The 20,425-nt window shown below is 32.9% G+C and overlaps 1 protein-coding gene across 8 annotated transcripts in view; it reads left to right on the top strand.

The window, feature by feature from the left end:
• TASP1 (taspase 1) overlaps positions 1-20,425 on the top strand; it is a 304,860-nt gene that overhangs the window by 130,633 nt on the left and 153,802 nt on the right. For 7 of the 8 annotated variants that reach the window (XM_074209426.1, XM_074209433.1, XM_074209429.1 and 4 more), the window contains 2 exons: positions 2,926-2,988; positions 17,258-17,377. In XM_074209426.1, coding sequence (XP_074065527.1) covers positions 2,926-2,988; positions 17,258-17,377 — 183 coding nt within the window. The remainder of the gene's footprint in view (positions 1-2,925; positions 2,989-17,257; positions 17,378-20,425) is intronic. The other variant, XM_074209427.1, reaches the window with a different exon arrangement.

A 20,425-nucleotide genomic window follows, 5' to 3' on the forward strand; every position in this document is an offset into this window, starting at 1 on the left:
TTGTCATAACCTTTTTCAAATACATGTTTACTTGTCTATATGATATATATTTATATTTTGTTGTTGTTGATGACTTTTAAGTAGTCTAATGATTTTTAAATTTTTTTCATTTCATTTATTTTCTGTTTGAAGCAGGTATGAGATTATGAACAAAAATGCCTCATACATAAATGCTAATTTACTGAAGTTGGAACTGGATTCATCTTCTTTGTACTGGCCACAGTGATTGAGAATGCTGAAAAGGTAGCATAGTTTTTACAATCAAAATATCTAGTCAACAAATTTGTATGCTTTGCAAAAGGAGTGAATGACAGTGTCTTGACAATGCTACTTGCAGGAAAGTGCCATACTACTATCATCAGTGCATATGTTCTTACTATGTTGGACCATGATAAGCTTAAAGAAATATTTAATGAAGATTTCAAAACACTCATCATCAATGTGCCAAAAGAGGAAAAGCTTATAATTTTGGTTGACTTTTTTATAAGAGTAGGCATAGAATACTAGATGTAGCAGGGAGTCCTCAGAAGAAATGGATTTGGAAACAACATCAGCATAACATCACTTGCTAATTTGTACTTCTCATCACCAAAACTGTCTTCCATTTACCTAAATACCACAAAACTTCATGTACACACACTTGTTGCAAACATTGGCTATTTTATTGTAAGGAGAAGAGACAGATAGGATGTGAGAATAATGAAAGAGATATGTAGTGCAGGGTTCTGACATGACTTATCTTCAAGATGAATATTCACACTTAAAAAAGTGACATCCCTAATGGCAAAACAAGTACCAGAATATATGATGTGAACAGATTAGAGTGCTTCCTCTAAGTGGAAACAGTTTATTGCTAATTTGGTGGGAAAGCTGTGCCAACATATGATTGGAGCAGAAAAGGAATGGAAACTTTCAGAGATTTGGTGTACAACACTGCATTTATTCACCTTTCCAGAATGTTCACAAACATCCAGATTGGTGTGAAAAAATGATGGAAGAATTTAGAAACTACTAAATAAAAAATGAGAACTCCACAGGGTTTACCATCAGGATAATTTATCCTGCTGTAAGAAGACAGTATTTAGTTCTTTTTTTTTTTTAAGGTTTTTGCAAGGCAAATAGGGTTAAGTGGCAAGGCCACACAGCTAGGTAATTATTAAGTGTCTGAGGCCAGATTTGAATTTAGGTACTCCAGGGCTGGTGCTCTATCCACTGTGCCACCTAACTGCCCTGGCAGTATTTAATTCAAAAGTAACATGCAAGTGAAGATCAGAGATGTAAGGATTCTGGACTTAGGTGTTTGCAATTCAGTTTTATGCTGATAGTAACAATCCAAAGCATTTTTTAGGTCCAAAGACCTATGATTTATATTATCTATTCAATGTTTTTGGAGTCATATTGATTAGGAATAAGAATATGATCCTGGAGAGATGGACTGAAATTTGCATAATGTTCTCAATGCTGAAACTATTGACTGTATACATCAGGTTGAAGTCAGTCCCTCTCTAACAAAACAAGAGGTTTGAACAAGAGGTTTTGAATGCTATTAGTCTTCTCTTGTGTGCTAAAGCACTTTGTCCTTATTCTTTTGTATCTGAGATTTCCAAAAAGAAGGTCCATTGATCAAGACAGAAGCTGAAAGAAATTTTCTGGATTATATAGTAAGAGGAGGTTTTCTCCAGGAGTTCAATAATGCCTCCATTGTCTATCTCTCTAAAGGTAAAGGGAATAAGTTGTCTTGTGACAGTCACAGAGGTTTCTCTCTCCTAGTCATTGCTGGCAAGATTCTCAGCAGAGGCCAACTGAATAAACTTATCCTTCACTTGGATGATCAGCCACCTGAGGGGCTGATCAGTTCATAAGTGTTACAGACCAGGGAGGCAATAGTTCAACTTTTCTCCCATTTAGAATGAGTTTAAAGACTGCAGGTCCCCAGCATAAGTTGTCTCTGAGATCCTTGAATAACACAAGATTTACTACTAACAAGAGAGCAGCAATGAGAAACTGTGCTCCCTAGCATCAAGTCAATCCAGACATTCTCTCCACAGGTATACAGAAATCTAAACAAATTAATTTCAAAATCAGGAATGAAACTAAAAGAATGAGCAAATAATAATAATCACACCATATAAAAACTATTACAGTGACAAGATGCAAGATCAAGATACAAAGTCAGTATTAAAGAATGTCTCCAAAACATTTTTAAGATAAATCTCACAGAAAAAGCTAAACTGGGCACAATTCCAACCAGAATTCCTGAATGAAATAAATTTTTTAAAGAGTTTTAAAAACTTTTTATGAATGGATTAAAAATGCAAGAGGAAAAAAATAAATGGAAAAGGAATTAGCAACTTGGCACAAGAAATATACACAATGGGCAGACATCATTTAGCAGATACAGCTAAAAAGAAATAGCCTAGAATACAATATTCCAGAAGGCAAAGGACATTGGCTTAAAAACTAAGGATTTAGCAAAATATTATTATATAGGAGTTGAAATAGACTTACTGGACTCCACCACTCTCAGCCACCTGGGAAACTCTGCAGATTCTGAATTACAGAACTATTGAGTCACTTTTGTCCTGGGATTTTTGCCCTGGTTACTTTGCTATGGGAATCAGATGGGACTATCAATTGGAACTGAGACCCTATATCATTCCTGAGTCCAGAGCCACATACTAATATGCTTGATTCTATTTTTTTTTCTTTTCAGTACACAAACTAGCACTTGCAACTGTGAGGCATGATGTAGAGGTTGAGGTAGAGATGACTCTTTAGTATATCCTGAATCTCTGACTTGAAACTCAGTAGTGAGCAACTAGGCTATCATTTGGCACCCATTCTTATATGTTGTACAAGTTTAAGCCCATCTCTTTTGTCATTCTTGTATATTGTACAAGTTTAAGCCCATCTCTTTTGTCTTAGGTTCTTCTCATCATGGTGCACAGCTTCTCCTTCCACTATAATGCTGCAAAGTATCTTTTTTTGGTAAGAACCCATTCATAGTGTCTTCAAACTTCTCTGTGTCCCTGGGGCACCCAATTTGAAAAAAATGGTTTATGATTTTTCACTTGGGTTTCCAGATGAGAACATTAGTATTTTCTAGTTCTATTTGGGAGACTTGTTCTTCGTCTTGTTATTTCACCATCTTGGCCTCACTTAATCAGATACTGACTTTATACCTTATAAAGGAAGTTATGATTATTCAAGTGATTATCTTTGTCTTAGCCATTTTTCAGTATATATATCAGTAGCTTGTTTCAGTAGGTTAGTTTGGAAGCATCTTATTATTGGATCTTTTTGTTATTTTATTTTTTCTTCTAATTGGGTCTTGATTTTGATCATCACTCTAATCAGTCTATGATCAAATATAACAGGAGACTAATTTAGAAATTAGAAATTTTTCAAGAGGCTTCTGGCAAATGAGGAACTAATTTGGAAATTTAGTGGTAGTAGTACTCACTATATTTATCACATCCCCATATAGTTATTAAGATCTTGATTAGATTTGACTTCTTTCATTGCTTAATCTATTTTTTTGCAATGTACTCTTATGCTCAGTTGCCCCCTGGAATATCAGTATATTTGAAATTGGAAGACCTTGCTGAATTTCTTCATAAAATATCTTTATCTTTCCAAATTTCAAAATTAATATGTATATGCAAATTATTATTATTGCTCTTATAATGATATAATAAATAACAAATGTTATCTAGCATTATAAAATATCTACTATGTTCCAGGCAGCATGCTAAATACTGTACAACTATTATCTTATTTGATCCTCACAACTAGGAAGTAGTTGCTATTATGATGTCCATTTTAGATTTGAGGAAATGGAGGCACATAGAGGTTAAGTGACTTTCCAAGGGTCACATAATTAAGTGTTTGAAACTGAATTTGAACTTGTCTTCCTGAATCCAAGTTCAGCACTTTATCCACTGAACCACCTAGCTGATTTTTTGCTTATAGTCAATATGAACATTGCAAGATGAGTTGACTAAGGAACTGTTTTCTGTTGTATTTGGATGTATTATGAAAAGAAATCTTCCAATTTTGCACTTTGCAAGTGAGAACATGTAAACTATCCTTTCATTGTAGCATCCTTATCTTTATGATTCTTTTCATAGTGAACATATCAATGTAGATATGATTTATTTCCTCAAACATCATTAATCAAGTGTTTATTAAGTGCCTTCCCTATGTCTGTTACTATACTAGCTGCTTTGGATACAAAGGCGACATTGAAGCAGAATGAGACCTCATGAAGTTTGCATTCTGTTATATAGTATATATAAAAGAAATCCAAGGTAATTTTTTTTATTTATAATTCCTTGCCTCTCTCTTGAACTCTTGAACTTCAGTCTCACATCAATCACCAAATCCCTATTAGATATTTCCAACTTGATATCTAGAAACTGCCTCGAAATCAACACATCAAAGAAGATTAATTTATCTTTCCCTCTCCAGATATTCTCCTTATTTACTTTCAGCTATCCAAGTTTGCTTTATCTTTTTTTTCCCCTTTTGTATCTAATCTCTGGCTTTTGAATAAGTAACTAGCAACCAGAATACCATCACTTAAATTAATATTTATAGATCACCTAAAAATTGTGTGACTCTCAACACCCTCTACCCCATTTTTCAAAACTTTGCTACTGTCATGGAAGGTCAGAAGTAGAAAGGCATTCCATATGACTGAGGGCTATTTGATTTTTTTCTTTTCTTTTTTCTCTTGGCTTATATTGTCACAGAAATTAGCACCTAGTGGAGAGGCTACTGGTGATGTGTCTCTGTACTTAGATCACCTGGCTTTGGGTCAGTGACTATAGTTTATTGCCAGTGCCAGACTTGATGCCTTCTCAAGTTGGTAGCTGCTGGCAGAGACTATACTTTACTGACATAGCTTCTGAGAACCCAAATTTGTCTCCATTCTATAAAACCATTTGAAGAGTCACATTTATGATTATGATTGTTTGGAATATTGGCTTAGTTGGTTTAGTAGTGAACTACCAAAACTGCCAGTTATAATAGAACTATATAGTTCCAAAATATTCACTGTGTATACAATTATGTTGTTCATTTGAATTCATTGAGCACTTATCAATGTGGATGGTCAGACAAAACTCTTTTGTTTTAATGCTTCAGTATAGTGTGAAAGTGATGCAAGAATCTCAAAGTCTTAATGCTAGATAAATATAAATCCTGTTAGGTTTTACTGTCCTGAAAATGATGTGAGTATTGCCCATCAATAGATTGGACCTAGTTTTCAAAGACCAACCCAGTTATGTATGGAAAGAGTCATTTGGTCACATGGTGAATGATTTTTTTGTTCATAACACAATTTTAAAATAGTTCTTAGTTCTTTATTTCTCTCTTCATATCTCTCAAAACAATGACAGAAAGTGGGCAAAAATATATTAAGAATTGGTTTATATGCTGCCTATAAACATTTATTTGACTTGTTAATAAAAATGTGATCAGATGTCCATCCAGTTAGCCATGAATTGATAGATTAATGTGAGGATTGTAAAAGATAAAGAAATTGGGAAAATAATTTGAACTGGAATAAAAGGAGAATTTAAATAGGAGTTGATAAGAGATTATGGTAATACATGGTAAGAACAGGTAATAGAGTAGTCAAGATTTTAGCTATTAAAGAGACAAGAAGGTTTGTGCCAACTCAGTCAAGTAGTTTGCCATAGTAATTCCCCATAGCATTTGTTAGTAAAAAAAAGACTAGGACCAAAGATCAGTTTTCCTGTAAACATGGAGAAGAGGGTGAGTTTTACAGCAACTAATGTACAGTATTCTAATTTCTGCTATGGACGAGTCTTATCTTCATACAAAATTCAGACACAGCATCCTTCTAGGAAAGAAGATAAAGAGACTTTGGAAATGCTTCAAAGAACATATACATATATATGTATATGACTTTTTAAATTATGAAAGATGTTTTCATGCGAAAATGAAGAAAAAATTTGAATAAAAAATTTTATCCTTATCTAAAGATGAGGGATTTGAGAAATATCACTTAGAGGAAAAAAGGGAAGAAGAAGAATGACCCCTGAGTACTTGGAAATAAGAAATAAATAAGATTTCCTGTAGAAGGGAAGGGAACTTTTGCACTTGAAGAAATGATGTTATAGACCTACAGGTATAATCAGGCAAGTGATAATAGAGTAAAGGCCAAAAGAACACAAGTAGTGGTCATTTGTGACTTCTTGTTAAAAAGTTTTGATGATTTTATTTTTCTTAAACCTGATAATAATCAGTAATATCTATTCTTTTGCCAGGACATGTTTCTAAGAAGTGACAGAATCATAGGACATTTCAATTATAATGACCTCTAAATAATTATATATAAGGTCTTTAAAATGAAAAGTAAGGAGAAAGGAAGAAAATGACTTTGAATATTCACTAAGAATAGGAGTATAGTTCCTGAAAATTACACATGAAGCAAAATATCCCTTTACTTCTCTAACAAATTTCCAGCATTAAAACCTATGTTGTCAGAAATCTATATGGGCATCAATATAAAGTCTATCATGACCACATGAAAAAATAAAAAATTAGGGACTTCAGTTATTTAGACATCTACTGTGGAGAACATTCTGCCCAAAGTAGAAGACTCAATGATTTTGCCAATGATAATTTCATCCTTCACAAAGTAGAAGGAACTACACTGGAATTCTTATTTGCATTTGATTTTCACTGACAAGGGAAACCATTTATTTGGGTGGAATGATGAGAAGCATAAGAGTGGAATTTACTAAGTCTTAAGATTTGAGGTATAATGAAAGGAGATTTGAGAATGTCTGGGAAGTGCCCTGTATTTTAAAAGAAAATATTTCAAAGTATTGAAAGGAAAGAAAGGTAGAATTCCTTGGGTTTAAAATGAAAGAACATTGATAGCTAATACATGGTGCTTAAAGATTTATAAGAAATGCATGTATTTTATAGCAATCCTAGAAGGTAGGTGCTATTATTGTTATTCCAGATTTTAGAATTTGGGAAACAGGAGCTGAAAGAAGTTGTGAACTACCATGGGTCACACAATAAGTATAAGAATAATAATTTATATTTTTGCTTCCTGATTTTAGGTATAGCATTCCAACTTCTAGACTCCTGGGGGAAGTCAGTCATTCTTGGAGTAATGGGATGTTTTCAATAGTGAAAGTACATTAAAATTATTCTTTTTAGAAGAAAATAGTGGTATTATGTTTTGGATTCAGGTGAAATTCATTAACCAACTTAGATATTTTCAAATTAGCTTAGATTTTATTTTAATAAGATATAATGCTCTACCAATCAACTTACTAAAGGTATATTTTATGACTGTAGACAAAGTGGTAACCAAATTTATTTGGAAATAGAACACATATTCTATACTAAGGGAAATATTAAAGAATAAGTCTGAAATAAGAATGTTTAATGTTATAAGACCTCAAAGCACATTATAAAAGCAGAATTCATCAATTATTTGAAGATTATTGGTAACTATTTAAAAACTAAAATACTTTCAGTTTTGCAAAATGCTTTAAAGTTGTCTCATTTGTTCTTACAACAACCCTCTGAGTAAGGCAGTTTCTGATTTTACTTTTGAGGAAACTGAGACCAGGTGAATTGCCTGATATTCACTTAGGTTCTAAGTCTCTGAGGTACTATTTGGACACATGTTGACTTTACCCTGGTCCTAATGCTATATCACTTAAGCTTGTAGATGATATTAAATAAGAAACAGAAATAATTTTTTAAAGTACCACAGTGTTTGATAAGCCCACTACTATAATTTATTTATGGAATGATTGAGTTTTTGACAAGATCTTCTGAGAAAAGTGGAAACTCATTTGGTACAAATTGAGTTTAGGCAAATATCTAGTCAAATTAGAAGGCATTTAATTAAGTGCCAGTTTTGTACTAAGCATCATGCTAATTGCTAGGGATAACAAGAAAGAGAAAAAACAAAGTCCCTTTTCTCAAGAAACTCATACTCTTTTGGGGAAGAGAACCTGCATACAACTATGAACAAATTAGATATATTGGTAATTTGGAGGCAATATCATGTGGAAATACAGATATAGAGCTAGATAGAAGTTTAGTTATGCCTTGAAGGAATTCAAGAAATTCAGGGGACAGGAGAGGAGAGAGCATTTTAGGTATAAGGTACAGTGACTGAAAATGAAGTCAGAAGATAAAATATCTTGAGGGAGTAACACAAGGAGGCCAGTGTCACTGTATTGCAAAGTATAGAATAAGGTATAAGAAAGACTGGAAAGTTAGAAAGGGGAATGTTGTAAAGGCTTTATATTTGATCATAGAGGCATTAGGAAGTCATTGGAGTTCATTGAATTGCAAGTGTAGAAACTGTAATAACTGGTAAAGAGAAAGCAGAATTCTTCACCTGTAATTTTGTTATTTTTCTTTTTTTAATTGTTTTTTTGAATTTTACAATTTCCCCCCATCTCACTTCCCTCCCCCCATCCCCCACAGAAGGCAATCTTATAGTTTTTACCTTGTTTCCATACTATACATTGATCAAAATTGAATGTGTTGAAGGGCAGCTAAATGACACAGTGGATAGAGCACCAGACCTGGAGTCAGGAGGACCTGAATTAAAATCCTGTGCCACCTACTTGTCTAGCTCTGTGACTTCGGGAAAGTCACTTAACCCCATTGACTTAAAAAATAAAATAGTTTAATAAAAAAAATTGAATCTGGACAACTAGGTGGCACAGTGGATAGAGCACCAGCCCTGGAGTCAGGAGTACCTGAGTTCAAATCTGGCCTCAGACACTTAATAATTACCTAGCTGTGTGACCTTGGGCAAGCCACTTAACCTTGTTTGCCTTGCAAAAACCTAATATATCCTTAAGGAAAAAATAAAATATGAGATAGAAAAATTACATAATAAGATACTTTTTTTTTAAAAAAAGGTAATAGTCTTTGGTCTTTGTTCAAACTCTACAATTCTTTCTCTGGATACAGATGGTATTCTCCATCACAGACAGCCCAAAATTGTCCCTGATGAAACGAGCAAGTACATCAAGATTGATCATCACCCCCATGTTGCTGTTAGGATGTACAATGTTCTTCTGGTTCTGTTCATCAGTTCATGCAAATCCTTCCAGGCTTCTCTGAATTCCCATCCCTCCTGGTTTCCAATAGAACAATAGTGTTCCATAACATACATATACCATACTTTGTTCAGCCATTCCCCAATTGATGGACATCCACTCAATTTCCAATTCTTTGCCACCACAAACAGGGCTTCTATGAATATTCTTATACCAGTGATGTTTTTACCCTTTTTCATAATCTCTTCAGGGTATAGATCCAGTAGTGGTTTGCTGGATCAAAGGGTGTGCACATTTTTATTGCCCTTTAGGCATAATTCTAGATTCCTCTCCAGAAAGGTTGAATGAGTTCACAGCTTTACCAGCAATGTATTAGTGTCCCAGATTTCCCACATCCCTTCCAGCATTGATCATTGTCTTTTCTGGTCCTATTGGCCAGTCTGAGAGGTATGAGTGGTGGTACCTTAGAAATGCTTTAATTTGCCTTTCTCTAATCAAGAATGATTCAGAGCAATTTTGCATCTGACTTGGATTGCTTTGATTTCCTCATTTGTAAATTGCCTCTGCATATCCTTTGACCATTTGTCAATTGGGGAATGACTTATTTTTTTAAATTTGACTCAGTTCACTATATATTTTAGAAATGAGTCCTTTGAGAGAAATTCTAGTTGTAAAATTGTTTCCCAATTTACTACATTTCTTTTGATCTTGGTTACAGTGGTTTTGTTTGTGCAAAAGCTTTTAAATTTGTATAATCAAAATTATCTAGTTTGTTTTTAATGATGTTCTCCATCTCCTCCTTGGTCATAATCTGCTTCCCTTTCCATAGATCTGACGGGGAAACTATTCCTTGATCTAGTTTGCTTATACTATTGTCTTTTATGTCTCAATCTTGTAGCCATTTTGATCTTATCTTGGAATAGGGTATGAAATGTTGGTCTAATCCAAGTTTCTGCCTTACTAACTTCCAATTTTCCTAATAGTTGTTATTGAAGAGAGAGGTTTTTAATCCCAGAAGCTGGACTCTTTGGGTTTATCAAACCCAAAGCAGATTACTGTAATGGTTTCCTGCTATATCTTTTGTACCTACCCTTATTCCACTGATCCAGCACTCTATATCTTAGCCAATTCTTGACTTTTTATTTCTCTATATGAATTTACTTACAACTTTTTCTAACTCATTACAGTAACTTTTTTTGAATTTTGAATGGTAGGGCACTAAATAAGTAGTTTAATTTTGGTAGAATTGTCATTTTTGTTATATTAGCTCGGCCTCTCCATGAGCAGTTGATATTTTCCCAGTTATTTATGCTATTTTCTTTATCAATGTGACTAATGTTTCAATTTGAAGAAAAACAAAGAAAAAGACTAATGTTAAATTGTTGATACTCAAGGGAGCTATGTGAGGGATTCTGTGTGTGTGTGTGTCTACTACCAGACTTCTCTCAATGAATTCAATTTAACAGGTCAAGGTAAAGAACTTTGTTGACTACTGAAAGAATAGCAAACATGATTATTGTGTTACTATCAGTGAGTTTTGAAAGATTATGGAGTGTTAGCTAATAGGTTTGGAAGGCATATTTTATTTCAATTTTCAAAAGAGTGGAGAGTGAATAATTGTCTAGCTATGTGACCTTGGACAAGTCACTTAGCCCCATTGTGTTAAATAAAAATCAAAAAACAAAAGAAAAGAGTGGAGAGCAAGATTTGGAAAATATAGACCAGTGAACCTGAAATTAGTTCCTAGCAAATTTCTAGAATACATTAAATATATATGTGTGTGTAAAGTTTCCTTGTACTACCCCAATAAAATATTTCTTTGTAACAAAATACTTTAAAATCAACTGACATTCTTTGACATTACATGCCTCTTTTCTATGATTATAGATAATCATTTTTCCACTTAGAGAAGTGTTTGTTTAAACAATCAGACCTTTTCAGAGTTAAGACTGGTTGTTGAAATGCTAGGTTCAACATCTTTTAAGTTGGCTTTTCTTTACATTATTTGCTCAATATGCACATTATTCTTTTGGTTCACCTCTTATTGAATTATTTGTTCATGCTGCTCTATTCATGTTTCTCTGTATTTTTCTTTTTGGCACAATACTATCTCACTTTCATTTACTATAATTTGTTTAAGCCCAATCAATGGCTAATCACTTAGTTTCTGGGTTTTTTTTTGCGATTACATAAAGTGTTCCTATAAATGTTTTAATATATATAGAAAATCTTGGTCCCTGGATAAAGAACTGACCTGAAATCAAGGAGATCTAAGTTTAAATATAGCTTCACACACTTAATACCTGTGTGACCCTTAACTTCTCTTTACTTTAAACTACTAGAGAAGGAAATGGGAAACCAATTAAGTGTCTTTGCTAAGGGAAAACCCCCCATCATGCTCAACATTATTGTGCCATTGTCCACAAGGTCACAAAGATTTGCACATGACTGAACAATTGAACAACAGCAATTTTAAGTTTTCTGTTCCTCTATCTTTGATTTCTTTGCACAGTTGCTGACTCTGAAGGTATGAACTACTTAGTAACTTTCCTAGTATAATTCCAAATTATTTCTCAAAATGTGCAGACTAATCCTTAACTCTACTTGTATTGTATGAATATTTTGTTCTTCACTGAATCTTTTCAGCATTTAATATTTTGATTATTATCAACTTTTCAAGTTTTCTTGGTGTGGAACTCTCAAGTACTTTAATAACATCCTTTTTTTTTAAGGTTTTTGTAAGGCATATGGGGTTAAGTGGCTTGCCCAAGGCCTCACAGCTAGGTAATTATTAAGTGTCTGAGACCGGATTTGAACCCAGGTACTCCTGACTCTAGGGCCGGTGCTTTATCCACTGCGCCACCTAGCCGCCTCATAACATCCTTTTTTATGTTTGTAAATATGTTATTTTCTTTTTATTTAAAGAATAAATGTTAGTGACTTAGGCCCTATAAACTTTTGGTGTAAATCATATCTTATTCATTTTTTCAATTCATTTAATGTTTAGTACTCTATCTTGTATGACTTAGATAAAACTTGTGGAATTTAATAATAACATAATTTTACAGAGTCTATTTGTGAAAGAGATTGGGAACTAAGGTTGATCGCCTGTATAGACAAATGCTTAGGATATCTAAAACTTAAAGATTATATCCTTAAAGGTTATAATCCTCAAGGTGAATTATTAGTTTTTGTGTCAATATTCTCTAGTGATAGCTTTTGCAAATTAATTGCAAAGTCTTAACCATGATGAACTTTTACCATTTATGATTTGCACCACCTTTTTTGATTCAAGTTATCTTTAGTTGTGTGTATCTCTCTCTCTCTATGTATATAGTATCATTTAAAATTTATTATCATAATATTTACTTTTATATTGTCTCACTGTATTACATTGTTCATATTCTATTACTTTGAAATTTATTTAATCTATATGTAACAATGGGAGTTGTGTGAAGCTATGAATTGCATTGCTAGTAAGTAAATAGTTACATTAGTCAAATTGCTAGGATAAAGTCAAGAAAGGTCTGGTTAATCAGGGTATGTATGTGTGTGTATGTATGTTTTAATAAAAGTCAATTCTATAACCATTTTTAATTTCCTCCTTTTTGAGTTACTCTCCTAAGTGCTTGAGATACAATAAGCAAAAAAACCCAAAAGAAACAAAAGATCAAAAAATTCTGGCATGATGGAACTTATGGTCTAATGGGAGATACACACACACACACACACACACACACACACACACACACATATGCAAACAATTGCCCACAAATAAAATATAGTCATATAAATTAGAGATAATCTTAGAAGGAAAGCATTCACCTTTGGGGGACTAGGAAAGGCTTCTTGAAGACAGATGAATTTTACTTGGAATCTGAAGGAAGTCAAAAAAACTGAGGTAGAAATATAAAGGGAGAAAACTGCTGGGATAAAAGTACAGCCAATGAAGATTATCAGAATCAGAATTTGAAGTGTTTTATTTGAGGAACATCAGTGAGGTTAGTGGAATAGAGTAGATGAAAGGAACAAAGATGTTTGGGGCCTGGAAAGATAGGAATGGGTCAGAATGTGAAGGACTTCAAAAACCAAACCATCAATCCTGGAAATACTAGTGAACTACTGAAGTTTATTGAGTTGGGAAAGTGACATGCTCTCCTTTACAATGATCAGCTTGTCATCTGAGATAACCTGGAGTGGGGAGAGATTTGAGGCAGCCAGGAAACTATTGAAATAATTCAAGCACAAGATTACAAGGACCCAAAGGGGAGTGTCAGAGGAGAGAGGGGGATATGTAGAACTGAGAAGTGTGAAATTAGGAAGGAGAGAGTGAGGAACTGAAGATGAAACCTAGATTGATAGGGTGATTCAGAGGACTTTGGTACTCTCAACAGTAATAGGAAAGTTAAGATGAGAGGAGAGTTTTGGAGAAAATATAACTTACAATTTTGAATGTTGAATTTAAAGTATCTATATATAGAATATGCAGTTCAAGATAAACCAAGAATTAGCCTTATAAAAATAAATGAATCCATCAGAGCTGATGAGACCACTCAGTGATATAGTATGAAGAGAGAAAAAAAGACCTATGACAGAGCCTTGGACCACAATTCATAGTAAATAATTCAGAAGAAGATCTAGCAATGGAGATTAAGGAATGGTTACTTTCTAGGAGAACCAGGAGAAATCAGGATCATGAAAATGAATAGACATGTCAATGGCAATGAGAAAAGAGCAATTGATAGTGTCAGAAGTTGCAGAGATATCAAAAAAGGATGATATTTGAACAAATGCCATTAGATTTGGCATTTGAGAAGTCATAGATAACTCTGGGAAAAAATAGTTTTCCTTGAATCATGAGTTCAAAAGTCAGAGAGAAGAGTTAAGAAAGGGAGTGAGGGAAAAGGAAGTGGAGATACTGATTTTATATTTTACTGCTTATACATTACTTCAGTTTAAAGGTGAAATAGGCTCAGAGAGAGTAAGTGATGTGGCCAGTCATAGGTAATGTTGAGGATAATCCTGGGGGGAAAAACCTGAGAGTTGCTTAGTTCCCATTTCAGTGTTCTTTCCATGATAGTGTTTTTAAGAAAAACAATTTTATTTATAACTTATATTTCCTCTGAATATGAGGTTGAGTACACAGTCACTAGAGAGAGGCTCATGCATTTGCCTTCCAGTCATGTTTAGGCAATATTTTATATGTGCATGGTTATTTTTTATATGTCGTACGTGAACCTTTTATATTTACACAGTATAAAATTTGAATAGAGTCTTTATATAGTGAAAAATCACTGTGTATTTTCACATTACCAATATATTTCATACTCATACAAACAAGTTTTTTTGCAATTTTTAAAAAGTTGTTATTTCTCTCATTTCTTTGCACTTCATAAAAATGTTTATTTAAATATTAATTTGTCTTTCTTAGATTTTTCCTTTGCAATGAGTCTGTGGAGTATTTCTTTAGGAAATTTTTTTGATTTGTGCAGGTGCTGAAGAACTTGGACAATTCAGTTTAATTCGGAACAACATTCTTCCTTTGGAGCATCATTCCTTCCTTCCTGTTTGTTTTCTCTGTTGTTTTATCTCCCCACACAGAATTAGAGTAAAATCATCATTATACAGTTCATCTATATTGACCCACTTTTTCACTTTTTGTTGTTTATCTTTTAGTTAGTAGTTGTATATAGTCCTGAAGTAGTCTTACCCAAGAGGCAGTGTGATGCACCAGAAAGAGCACTGAAACTGGATGCATAACATTTGGCTTCAGAACCTGACTCTGTCACTACCTTTATGTCCTTGGAAAATGACTTAATCTCTCAGTGTCTCAGGTTCCTCCTCTACAATATGGGGTGGGAATAGGGAGGGAATATTTGATTTCTAATAGCTTTTCTTACTCTACACCTATCCTGTGATCTTTCATATGTAGTAAGATTTTTATTTTGGTTTATGACTTATCAGAAAAGTTAGTCCATTATGAAGTAACATACAGAAATGGCTTTGGTAAAGAGCATGACCCCCATAATATTCTCTACTGTAACAATAATGAAAAAAGAAACTCAGCCAATAAACATGCATATAGGGAATTCTGTATTCAAAGCATGGTTGTATCTATGGATAATGAGATGTTAGTTGGTGATGCCCAATGGTTTTTTCCTTCAAAGTCCTTTCATGAAAAAGAAACAAGAAAGGAGTTATGAATTCTCAAAGTAATTTTATGTAATACTCATAGTATTTTGCAGTTATATAGTAATTAAAGTACCATTAAAGAATTTTGGTGTGGACCCTTTAAGCATCATTGCAAATCCTTTTAAATGGGGATCACTAGGGTAAGGATTCATATCACTTTACAGAATACCAAAGAAGGAATATCTTGAAAACCTAGTTCCAGAAAACTTTCTCATCTACATTAAAAATTTGGGGCTATAATATTGACTTTGCTGGTGGAACTTTCCCATGGTTCAACCTGATTATATGTCTTAAAGTGAAAGTAAAAAATTATTTTATGATCAATCTCTACTACCTGCTAGAAAATGAAATGAAGATTGTATCACTTCCCTCTTTCCCCCACCAGTTATTCTTTTAGTACAGTTCAAGGCTAGAAAAATTATGTTTCTCATCATGTTTTAAGTTTGTTTTATATGACTGCATAGACTAACCATTTTCAAACTTGGGCACAGAAGCAATATTAAAATTACTAGATGGATGCCTTGATCCAATTTATGTTTCTTCTGAAAATTTAATAGCTTCAGCTTATGGAAGAAAAGTCAGAAAGAGCAGTCATCTTATGATGATTTGAAAGAGGTCAGAGCAGGTTTTAAGATTACCTAGAGACTTATGTAATGTTCTGGTTTAGTAATTACTTGCTTCATTTGCTTTGATTTGTTAATAATTTTCTTCTTGTGTTTGCCCCAGGACCACTGATATTTATCTATGAGTATACCAATGAGTCTTTTACTTAGTTAACATTAACTGTTTCTGAGCAAGGAAAAAACTCAAGATTATTTTATCACTGTATTTGGAAGTTTTATTATTTTAACAATACTTTTGCCCCTTTGTGCTTAAGAACTAAAATTCCTCCTTATATGTTTAGTCAAATTTTTATTTAAAAATACTTATTTTTTCATGGACTTTAAAATTTTTCTCCTTTCTTTCTTTGAAGTTTTAGGGAAAGGTTTTCCATTTTCCTCTCTAGTCTAATTATAAAATTTTTTAATGTCATTAAAAGTACTTATAACTTTTATTTTTGTAGGATTTTTGCAAAGCTTGTTGATATTAATTCAATCACTACTTGACTGAACATTTGAAGGTTCTTTTATCAATTATAAATGAATAGTTGCTATTATCTGCTAAAAAGTGATGGGAAGATTCTATAACTGACCCTCTAAAAATCAGTTTTCTGGAATAAATATTGATAGCATGTTTTATTTCTATTAGTTATAACTGAGACATAAAATTTTACATATTTTAAACAGAATTTTAGTATTGTAGCATATTGTTAAAGATTTTCATTAAACTATATGGTTTCAATTCAGTTAAATTGAAAATTCAGTTAAGATAAAATTCAGGTTTTCTTTATGGTTTGTTGCATTATTATTGCAGTTCGTTGCAATATATCAATTATACTTAATTTTAATTAACCCTACCAATAACTGAGATCATAGGATCATAATTATTGGATCACAGCTAGAGAAATGGGAAATTCTTCAGAAGTTTTCTAGTCCAATCCACACATTACATTTTGCAAATTGGAAAACTGAGACCTGGAGACCTAAAATAATTTGATCAAGATTACAGGCAGTAAAATGGCAAAAACAGAATATGAACCTATGTCCTCTGCCTTCAAAATAATTGTTTCTTGTACTTTAATATGCTATTGTATTTTAATCTCTATGAACTGTTTTTCATACTACTCTCCAATACTAAGGCTAATGTTCTTTTAAACTAAAACTAAAACATTAAATTATTTAGGATTTTTGGATAGTAATCAAGTTTCACTTTGAATTGTATTTAAATGCCCTCTTTAAAATGTTACTTTTAGGAAGTTGCTAAATGTCCTAATGGTGGTTTAGGTTTAATTTTGTCAGTGAACATTTCGCAAAGTATTTGTATAATCTTAATGAACTAATCACATTTAGTTATTTTATTACATTGTTTGGTATTTGTGTATTATGTAGGAAAATGACTCAGGAACTTTGGATACAGTTGGTGCAGTAGTTGTTGATCAAGAAGGAAATGTTGCTGCTGCTGTTTCCAGTGGAGGTCTAGCTTTGAAACATCCTGGGAGAGTTGGTCAGGTAATCAGTTATATAAATTAAAAATAAAATTTACAGATGAAGGCATGAAATTTACCTGCTTGTATTTTTTTAAAATATTGGCAGATCCAGATATCAAAAATTAATTTACGTTCTTTAGCATTTATTTGGTATATAAATACTGAACAACACTTATTTTTTTTTGTATTTCCCAGAATATCTTCCTGCCTTTCCAGAATATTTTCCTTGAATTAGTCATTCAATAATAGGTGCTAAATTCATTTGAATTATGTTAATAGCCTATTCTATTATGAGTTTTGAGAGATAGTATGGAGTAATGGGAGGAAATGAGTAGGTGTCATAACCTTTTTTATGTTATAGTTCTCTTTGGAAGTCTGCTGAAACCTATAGACTCTTCTTAGCATGTTAATTATAGGATTTTTTTGGGGGGGGTTTTGCAAGGCAGTGGGGTTAAGTGACTTGCTCAAGGTCACACAGCTAGGTAATTATTAAGTGTCTGAGACTGGATGTGAACCTCAGGTCCTCCTGACTCCAGGGTCAGGGCTCTGACCACTGTACCACCTAGCTGCCTCGAATTATATGATTTTTTAAAAAAAAATAAAAATATATATATTTCTGTAACATTCATGGACCACAAGTTAAGAGCTCCTGGCTTAGGACTTGGAATCTGAAGTGCCTTCTTCTATTTATGAAAATATTTTATAAACTTTAACCCCTGTATAGATATATTGCTAATATTGTTGCAATAATAATGCTGATATTTCATTAAATTATCTTTGATTTACAGTATTCCTTTGATCTGATTCCCTACAATATTTTCCAATGACTTTCCATAGTTCTCAAACAGGATTAAATGATGAATGTATTGTAAATATCTGAATCTAGCAGTCACATTTTAAAAAATTATTAATTTAGTATTTTATGTTAACCCAATTACATGGAAAAATAATTTTTAACAATTTGTTTTTTTAAATTTTTGATTTTCATATTTTTTCCCATTCTTCCTCCCTCTCTGCACCCCTCATTGAAAAGGTAAGCAGTTTGATTTAGGTTATACAAGTGTAGTCATGCAAAACATATTTACATTTTAATCATTCTGTGAAGGAAAAATAGACCAAAACAAATCAACAAAAAAAGGCCAAGAAAGGTAAAGTTTTAAAAATGTATGTTTTGATATGTATTCAAATTTCTCCAATTCTTCTCTGGGGATGGACAACATTTTTCATTGTAAGTCTTTCAGATTTCTTAGATCACCATATTGCTGAAAATAGCTGTCATTCACAGTTAATTCTTACTGTACAATGTTCTCCTGGTTCTCTACTCATTTCACTTTGCATTAGTTCAAGTAAATCTTTCCATGTTTTTCTGAATTCACCTCATCATTTGATATAAGTTATTTTTACAGTCTATTACAAATATATACCACAACTTATTCAGCCATTTCCTCATTAATGGGGATCCCCCTCAATTTCCAATTCTTTGCTACTGGAAAAGAGCTAACAAAGAAGATATTGACAAAATAAAAATCATTCATAGGAGTACAACTACAATAATGAAGGGTCTAGAACCCAGTCATGAAAATTTGTAAATGTATTAGGGACAGTTAACTTGGAAAAGAAAAAGGTGATGGGATATATGAGGGTGACAGTAGCTAGATGGCTCAGTGAATAAAGCATTCAATTTGGAGTCAGGAAGACTTGGCCTCAGATACTTATTAGTTGTGTGACCTTAAGCAAGATGTTTAACTCCTGTTTACCTTAATCTCCTGGAGAAGGAAATGGCAAATCACTCCAGTATCTTTTAGAGGAAAGCCCATGAACACTGTGATTCATAGGCTCATGAAGAGTCAGATTAGTGAATGAATGTACAGCAGAAGGGTGACAGGGTGGTGGATATCAAGATTTGAAGAGTTATTACATGAAGAGGTGAATAAACTTATGCTGATTGAGCCTAGGGGCAGAATCAGCAAAATTAATTGTTTTTCTAAGAAATAAGGCTTGATATAAGGAAAAGCTTCCAAAAAAAAAAAAAGAGATCTCTCAAAGTAAAATGGGTACTCAGGAGGTTCTCCATCCATCTTCTCTTCCTGCTTTGAAGAGTAGTTCAAAGTAACAATCTGCTTCTCCTCACCAGAAGTCATATTTTTTCTCACCAAAAATTTATTTTTTTAGATATATCTCACCCAAAATATAATTTATACTTGAAACGAGCTCCATAACCCTCCCACTTCTCTACTGAGAGTGGAGGGATGTATATATCCAACTCTTTTCTTTGAACCTGAGATTGTTAATTGTATTTATTGTAATATTTTAAAAATTATTGTAATTACTTTGTGAATTTTTTATTTGGCCTCTTTTCTCCCTCTTTATCATTTCTTTTAGATCTTTCCATGTTTCTCTGAATTTCTCACATTATTCTTTTCTTTTAATGCAATGTGTTCCAATCCATCAATATATTAGTAATGCAAAATTTTCAGTGATTATCCAGTTATTTGATGCTCATGTTGTGGATAGTTGTCTGCTACCACAAAGAAAGTTTCTATGAAAATTTTGTTATAAATGGTACTGTTTCTTCTTTCATTAACCATCTTTGAGTATGTGCCTTTAGTGAAGATCTTCATGTAAAGACTAAACAAGGATTTATTTTGTTTGTCATGCTGTTGATACTTATTCCAGTTTGGACTGCACTAAAGACCTTGTGAGGGTCCTTCTTATTTGAGACTATATGATTGATTTTCCTTCTATAGTAACTCTTTCCCAAATCCCTCTTAAATCCAATGCTTTCCCCTCTTAGTTATTTTCTATTTATATTGTTTATAGACTGTTATTGACAAATTGTTTGCTTGCTATTTTTCCCACTAGATTGTATGACCTTCTCAAGGTCAGGTATATACACCTTCTCGAGGTGTATCCCTAACACTGTGCCTGGCATATAGAAGGTACTCAATGAATGCTGACTGACCTGTTGTGTTAAATGGGAAAAGGAAGAAATGGACAAAACTATATTTCTTTTATTCTAGTATCAAAGATTTGCCTTTATCCCTTCCCTTCCATAATCTCCCAACCATGC

Source organism: Macrotis lagotis, chromosome 1 (genome assembly GCF_037893015.1).
Source record: "Macrotis lagotis isolate mMagLag1 chromosome 1, bilby.v1.9.chrom.fasta, whole genome shotgun sequence".
Lineage (NCBI taxonomy): Eukaryota > Metazoa > Chordata > Mammalia > Peramelemorphia > Peramelidae > Macrotis > Macrotis lagotis.